Below are 8,360 nucleotides of genomic sequence, written 5' to 3'. Positions count from 1 at the left end.
GGAGAATGTATGCCACAAAATGAGCACGTTAATGACCAAGCACTAGGCGACTCACTCGACTTCATAGACGAGAAAAGAGAACAAGTGCTGGTAAGAATGTCGCACCATCGACAAAGCATTGCCCTTGACCAGTGATGTTTTCAAGTTTGAAGCAAAATTCGTTTAAATGATCAAAGTCTTAATGTCACAATGTAAGGGTAAATTCGTGATTGCCTCAATCCTATAGCGAGAAACAACTTATAGTAACACTTCAGAATCATTTGTATTGTCAATGACCTACGTCCTAAGTCACGAATTAGTTACCTTTATAATAATTTTTTAGAGATCCTAAAGGTTAGGATAAAATGACACCTTGCGAAACTTCAAACTAGTTTGAAAATTGTAATTTAAGGCGAGAGAGAGAGAGAGAGAGATAGGGAATAATTCATTTCATTTAGGCTAGCTAGTGATTTCCTTGTTGGGAATTAGCATGCTTGATGCGGAAAATAATTACGTATAGAATATTAATTAAAGCATAAACAATCTAGATTATATTATTAATATTAATTGATGGCTTATAGAACGATAATCATAAAAGTTGAGATTAAAAAACTCACTACTTTTTATTCCCTACGCTGCAGTATGGATCCGAAGGAAATTTCCTTTTAGATTTTGAATTTTTGTTCTGAACTCGTAGCTCTCTGGAACTCCATTAGATTCTGAATCTCTGACTTCTTAAACTTTGACTATCGACACCACGTCTTCCAAGTCGTTCTCCGTATGAACAAGGACCAAAATGTGGGCTAACATGTTCTTTGTTTCGATTGAATCAACTAGATGTTAGTTGAAACAATGAAACACACAGATCTAGGAGAAGGGAATGTCGAAAATTCTCAAGAGAAAGGTCATAGAGAATTCGACTTTTGCTAGTAAAAAATTGAGTCTATTGCTTCCTCTACCCAGTGACTAGTTATAGTTTTTCCATAAACCCTACCTAGTATGGAGGAAAAATCTCAACCAGTTTTATTTTATTTTATTTTGATTCCTATAATCAAAGAGAATCACAGCAAGTATATTCTGTATTTTAGGATAATACAAAATATTAAATACTTAAGACAATATCTATTAGTTAATATATTATTTGCCAAATCAAATTTGCAAATATTTTATCCTTAAAATATTTCAACCATTTAGGTTTAAATAAAACAGAATTCCAAGCCCTTTCTATGATGGGCTTGGACGTCCAACACAGTGCACATGGGCTTTTTTGGGCGAATTTCAAATGCTCTCTCAAGCCCACTTAAATTCAAGTGATTTAATTATTACTAAACCTTTCATAATAATTATAATTTTGTCAAAAACTCGTTATATGAATATGAAACGTGTTGTGACCTCGTTGTGAAAAACGTGATCGTAATAATATCATGTTATTACGAATATCATTTGTTTATTTTATCAAAGCCGACTCATTGACTATGGACCTAATAACTCAAGCTAATTATACAAATAAGAAGCGAACAGTTAATTTCCTTCTCTCATTCATTTGAGGAAAATGGCATCAACTAGTAATAACTTTGATACTTTTGACCAAAATAAGTCAAACTATATTTTTGGACACTTCTACTAGTGACTTCAGTAACATTAGGACACCCAACTCTAATATGTCAGACTACTAAATGATAGTATTGTTCAAGTAATTTGTGTTTTTTTATTTTATTATGCATGCTTTTGTATTTTATTTTTTCTATTATGTTGTGTGTCGTAAGTTTAATTTTATTGAGATTGTATTTGTATTAAACAAGTGAACGACTCCGGGCCCGCCTTCAAGGTACAGAAGGTACGGCATTGCCTCGTCATCTTCTTTCCCAACTACACGATCTCGATCTCAATGTCAACTGGTTGCAAACTGATATAGTATAGATTCTGACCTCAATATTGACAATTACGAATATTTGGAACAATAAAAAAAAATCACCGAGTTTTACTTTGAATACTTGTATCACCATTTTATCAAATTTACGACAATATCGTCGTAAAATAGCGATAAAAGTGTCCAAAATAAGATTTTAGTGATATTTTATATTAAATATTATGTAAATTTAATTCCCCTCTGTCAATGTAAATAGAATACAAACTGGTATAGATTTATCCATTAAAATTTAATTAGATGTCGAAACCTAGCCGATCGAGCAGTGTAATTGAAGGATTTGTCGTAATGAATATAATTGAAATGAAAAATATGTGAAGTGAACCTGAGACTACTTCGCGAGCGAATATGGAGATCTTGGGATTATTTGGATTTAAAAAAAAAAAAAAAAACAATGTCATTTAAAAAAGATAATAATAAATAAATAAAGAAAGACTCCCAAGGCATAGCTAAAGCAAAATCTATTCAGGTGACTTCAAAACCTCGACGGCACATAAAAACCGCCGGAGCTCATCTGCTTTCCCGGCCGTGGTGAGCCACTCGGTCAGCCCTTCAACGGTCATGTAATTGGGCCTGCAATTATCTTCAAGCATTCGGTCCATAAGGTTGAGCGCTCCGGGCAGGTCGTTCCGGGCCCTGAGCGCCCTGAAGAGCGGCCCGTACGTGGCGGCGTTGGGGCTCACTCTCCGGGCCCGCATCTCGTCCACCAGGCCCAGCGCCGAGTCCGCGTCGTCCCTCCTGCACCGAGCGCTCACGAGGATGTTGTAGATCACCGCGTTGGGCCTGAGCTTGGACGCCGAGGCCATCTTGCGTAACAGCTTCATGGCCTCCTCGATGTCGTCGTTCACGCAGTAGCCGTTGACGAGTGCCCCATACGTGAACACCGTGGGCGAAACCCCGCTGCCCAACATCTTCTTGAGCGCTTCGTGGGCCGCTTCCATGTCCCCCGTCTTGCTCAGGTACGCGATCAGCGTGTTGTATGTCACGCTATCCGCCCTCACCCCGGCCCCTTCCATCTCCTCCAGCAACTCGTGGGCCCGCTCGATCTCCCCCGTCCTGCACGCCCCATCTTTGGAACTCAAAATCCAACTTTCGAACTGGTTTTTTTCCATTGATGTCACAATTTTAGTTGTTCATTTATTTTCCATTTCTTTCCCTTGTAAAAAGATCTATGCATTCTCTCTCATATTAAACAAGATATCAAACCTTACCTACAAAAGCCGGCGAGCAAGATGTTGTAGGTGATGGTGTCGACGGGAAAGCCCACGGCTTTCATGCGGGCGGCGACCGAACGTGCGTGGTCCGTTCGGCCGGCCCGCGAGAGGCCCGCAATCAAGTTGTGGTAGACTGGCGCGTCCGTCGAAAGCCCGGCCCCGCACATTTGGTCGAAGAGGTCCTTGGCCTTTTCCACGTTGCTGTTGGCTCCGGCGCAGCAGTAGGCGGAGATGAGGAGCGCGTACGTGGCAGCGTTGCCTCTCACGTTGGCTTTCACGTTCTTCCGCATCTCCTCGAAGAAAGCGGCCGCGGCGTTGACTTTCCCGTTCCTGCACATCCCCTCGACCACCGTGTTGAGCGTCACCACGTTCGGCGCCACTTTCTCCTTCCTCATCCGCGCGAACACCTCCGCGGCTCTCTCGCTCAGCCCGGCTCTGTAAAACCCTTCGATCAACGCGTTGAACGTCACGGTGTTGGGCGTCACACGAGCTCGCGGCGATCGGATCATCTCTTCCATCAGCTCCATCCCTCGCTCGGGCCTCCCGACTTTGCACAGCCCTTCGATCAGCGCGTTGTAAGTCAGCGGGTCGTGCCGGACCGTTCCGATCCCGCGCATCTCCTCGAAGATCTCCATGGCCTCGTCGATCTTCCGGCACTTGCAGAGCCGGCCGATCAGGATCCCGAAAGTGACCCCGGTGGGCTTCGGGCCTCTCTCCTTCATCTTCGAGATCAGCTGGTTCATCCGACTGAAATCGTTGGCATTTCCGAGGCCCAACAAGAGGGCGTTGCACAAAGAAGTTGAGATCGGTCCGCCGGATGTGATCGTTCGGTCGAATATCTCCCAGGCCCGATCGACCTTCCGTTCCCGGCAGAGATTTATAATCAGCTGCGTGAGCAATATCGGATTGGGAAACAACCTTCGGTCTCCGAATCTTGATAATAGCCCGACTGTCTCGCCGTCGCTGAACCCTTTTTCTCTCTTCAGAAGCCATGGGAAGACGACCCCACAGGTGGACTTGTCTGGAGGGGAATCTGAGTTTGGCTCGAGCATTTCGTCGAGGACCTTGAGAGCGTCTCGGAAATACCCCAGCCTAAGCAACTCGTCGACCATTTTGTTGCAGAGCTGGGTGTTCTTGAAAGGCTTTTCGAGACCCTCGAACACGGCGAGCAATTCCTCTCTCATCCCGGCTCGCCCGAGGCAACCCAGCAGAATCATTAGCCCGTCTTCGGTGAGCGAAACGCCTCTCTCCTTCGACAAAGCGTAAAGCTCGAAGAGCCTCTTTTCCCGCCCGATCTCTCTCGAGCCGACCTCGATGACCGCCTGGAATGCCGCAGAGAGAGACTCCGAGTTTTTTGAGTTGGCTTCGACGTGATCAAAGAACTTGAGTGCTTTCGAAGGCGACTCCAAACCCCGAGCTATCTGGAAGAGGAGTTTCGGGGACAACGGTGGTTTTTCATGGTCCGAGAAGAGGAGGTCTCGAAGCTGTTCGGAGTTCCATTGGTCCTCCGGTGGCCGGAGAAGCTGGACGGCTCGGGACACCAGAGTTTCATCGTCTCCGTCTCCCGGAGGAAGAGATTCGGCAGAGACACTGTATCTCTTTCGGAGAAAGAGATTGAAGAACAAGAAAGGCTTCCTTGCAGACTGTGTTGCTAAAGAAAGCGATTTGATTCTTCTCATTTCTCCTGCCAAAATTAAACCTGTCCTTAATTCAAAAAAAATAAAACCGTCTTAATATTCAATCATGACTAACATATACAAAACATGATAACTATAATACCACGTTGTTTAAGGAGAAGACTAATACACAGTAACGCATGTATAATGCTCCGCAGAGAATGTGTAAACGACAATACAACAATACAGATCACTAGACAGTTTACCACATTGTTTAATCAAGTTTCATAATTTCTGGTTCTCTTTGAGGAATTTTCTCAAACACCTAGTGTGCATTCCATGGGAAGCAAAAGCTCGTTATCATAGAGTTTGTACTCTTTCTCGTCATATCAAGTTTAAGGTAGGAAATACCTTTTTTTCCCGTTAGACCAGGCTGGCGTTCGTCCCGAAGAGCTCCAGCATGTGGGTCGCCACGCCGGCCGTGGCCGAGATATTGGTGAGCCCCGAGAGGTGGTCGAGGAGCGACTCCGCCGAGATCGCTCTCGTCCTAATCGTTGCCGTTGCCTCCGAGGTGGTGTTCGTGGGCGAGATCTCCTTGGGGCCGATCTGCTCCTTCTCTTTGTCGATGAGACCACCGCTGTGGCACGAGTCCGAAAGGATGCTGAAGCTTGCTCCTTCTCTTTTTGGTGTAATGCATATAGTATCATATATTTTTAATTAAAATGTACAAAAAAGAAAGTGAATTGTGTTTTATTTATCCATTTTTACCCAATCAACTTATTTCGGTTGACTAATTTAACTATGATTTTGCTAAAGCCAACTTAGGTCTTAAACTATAATTTAACTATGTTTTATTTATTTAAATATAATATTTAGGTGATTTAAATATAATAATCAGTGTTCGAAAGAAAAAAAGAAGAATATTTTCAGCGTAGGTGATTCAATTACCACATTCGTACGTCTTCAGATTTGAAAAATACAATGAAGATATACACCGTTTAGTTCTGGGTAATTTTAATTTATTTCGTAATTCCATCTGAATCCATCCAAATTCATCTTAAATCTTCAAAATTCGTCCGAATTCATCGGAATTCAACGAAATTCATTGAAGAAAAAAAACTTGAAATAATTTTAAATCTTCGAATTTCATCGTAAATAGCTATGAATTTCATCGGATTTCATCGGAAAAAAATTTCAAATTCAAAATCCTAACTTTCTCAAAATCGATCCAAATCATCAAATTATCATTTTAATCATTATTAAAATTGTCCTACAATAATTCAAAAACGAAATAAAAACAAAAATCTTACTTTTTTTGCATTCTTTTGAGCGTCAGAATCCTAAATTTGAAAGAAAGAAAAAATCATTTTGAGTAGGAATGACGGGAGAGTGAAAAAGGAAAAATGGGCTGAAATGACATTTTTGTCCGATTTTTTGTCTAAAATCATATTTTAGATATTTTGCAGCTATGAGGTCTAGCATTGATATTTCTTCACTTTTGAGGCTCTAATAATAAAATTTATCTTTCTAGCCGTCTTCATTTTTTTGTGACCGAACAAATTACAAAGCACTATTTCAATTTTTTCTCTCTTAAAAAATAAAAGAAAATAAAATAATGATTATGAACTTTTCTTTTGGGACTTGGAATTAACTCTTAACCTATGGAGAAGACATGATTAGTGTGTTCAAAAGTTCAATATTCCTACCAGCACCAATATAAAGATACTCTTCCGAATTAGCACATAAAGTCTCGAAATGATGCCATGCAGTTGCAACATTAATAGTATCCAAGATTCCTTCATGATTGGGAATATTCTATTATCGATGCTGTCCCATATAAATGCAGAATATGAACAAAAGAATTCATTAGGTCATTTCTCATTACAAACTAGACAATGCATGAATAAATAAATAAAATCGATTCCCAATCCCAACCTATCATTCAACAGTAGTCTCTACTTGATGAGATCATAAGCCACATCAAATGGTGGCTAAGCTTTGCTTCAAGGTTCTAGACAATGACTTTTAGGTAAAAAGAATATAACCTTCAACTTTTATTCCTCAAATGTGAATTCCAGCTCAATATATATATATATATATATATATATATATATATATATATACACACACACACATATATATATATGCCTTCCTTGTTACTTTATGACAGTCTTCTTTTATACGTATCCTCAAATGTGATCAGTTTATGTTGAAGTTTTAAATTTAAGATATTTGGCATCTTTGATACAGTGTTTATCATTGCATTGTAAAGCAAATTAGAAGCTATTCAACCCGATAATGTCAAATTCGTATATATATTGACACTAATTAAGGGTGTTGTTTTAAAAAGCGTAAGACATGACATTTTCAATCATTTTAACCCAATAAGTCTCTGAAATTCGAGCTCAATGATGCTCTCTTAGACCCTCTGCAATACACAACACTAAATTAGTGTAATTTTTACGTTAAATTTAGTGCAACTACAATATTTTCAGTCAAACTCATAATACCAAATATCACACCAAATTTTTTTTAATTTTTTATTTTTCAACATTATTTTGTATCAATTGCATATTAACATCTCTATTAATTTGTTATGTCACTAATAAGCTCATTACATATTATATTATTTTTTATATCAACAATATCAAATTAATTTATATTAATATTAAATATTATGTTAATACTACAAAATTAATATTAAAAAAATCACCCTAAAAAACAAACATTTTTTTGGATAACATTCATAGAATAAAAATTACATAAACATTGCACTTCATAGGTAAAATTAAATACTTAAAACTAAATTAGAGAAAAAACACACACATAAAAAATAAAAAATAAACACACACACACACACACAAAAAACGTTGATACTCGCTATTCGGTACCATTAGTATACAAAGGGCTATGTGAGCATCTTTCGATCAATAAATTGTTGAAATCTTACACCATCATTTGACTCCATTTCAATACTTCAGTAACATTAGGACATCCAACTCTAATATGCCAGACTGCTGAAGGATAGTTTTATTCAAGTAATTTGTGTTTTTATTTTATTATGCATGCTTTTGTATTTTATTTTTTCTATTATGTCGTGTGTCGTAAGTTTAATTTTATTGAGATTGTATTTGTACTATTATTAGTATAATTGGTATGTTTTTTATTTGGTATGTATTGTGCTTAATTAATGTCATGTATTTTATTAATGTATCTTATTTACCCTCTTTTTTAATTGATGATATGTATTTTTATATAAATTATTTAAATTAGGGTCAAAATAATAAATTAATTTTTTTCGGAGATGAATTTGCAATTAAAAATTGTGTTACACCAAATTGATTTTTAATTGATGATATGTATTTTTATATAAATTATTTAAATTAGAGTTAAAATAATATATTAATTTTTTTGGGAGATGAATTCGCAATTAAAAATTGTGTTACACCAAATTTGGTATAGATGATTAGTCTCACACCAAATTTGGTTTGAAACTATTTATCTACATCAAATTTGATGTAGAATTTGGTGTAGGATGGAGCAAATATATACCTAATATTTCTCATCTCACATTATATTTGGTGTAAGCTGGAATTGCTCTTACTTATACCTTCGATTTGAATG

At 38.2% G+C, this 8,360-nt stretch overlaps 1 protein-coding gene across 1 annotated transcript; it reads right to left on the bottom strand.

Moving 5' to 3' along the window:
- Nucleotides 1-2,108: 2,108 nt before the first annotated feature.
- On the bottom strand, nucleotides 2,109-5,279 carry LOC149401651 (uncharacterized). Its single transcript, XM_089613336.1, has 3 exons — nucleotides 5,148-5,279; nucleotides 3,118-4,804; nucleotides 2,109-2,962 (listed from the first exon to the last, which is right to left on the bottom strand). The coding sequence occupies exons 2-3, from the start codon at nucleotides 4,797-4,799 to the stop codon at nucleotides 2,368-2,370; spliced, it is 2,277 nt and encodes a 758-aa protein (XP_089469462.1). The 5' UTR covers nucleotides 4,800-4,804; nucleotides 5,148-5,279; the 3' UTR covers nucleotides 2,109-2,367.
- Nucleotides 5,280-8,360: the final 3,081 nt, after the last annotated feature.

Source organism: Urtica dioica, chromosome 4, assembly GCF_054948205.1.
Source record: "Urtica dioica subsp. dioica isolate 48M chromosome 4, U.dioica_male_clone48M_v1_H2, whole genome shotgun sequence".
NCBI classification, from domain to species: domain Eukaryota; kingdom Viridiplantae; phylum Streptophyta; class Magnoliopsida; order Rosales; family Urticaceae; genus Urtica; species Urtica dioica.
Note: the sequence above shows the minus strand (reverse complement) of the source record. Positions and strands in the feature narration are given on the sequence as shown.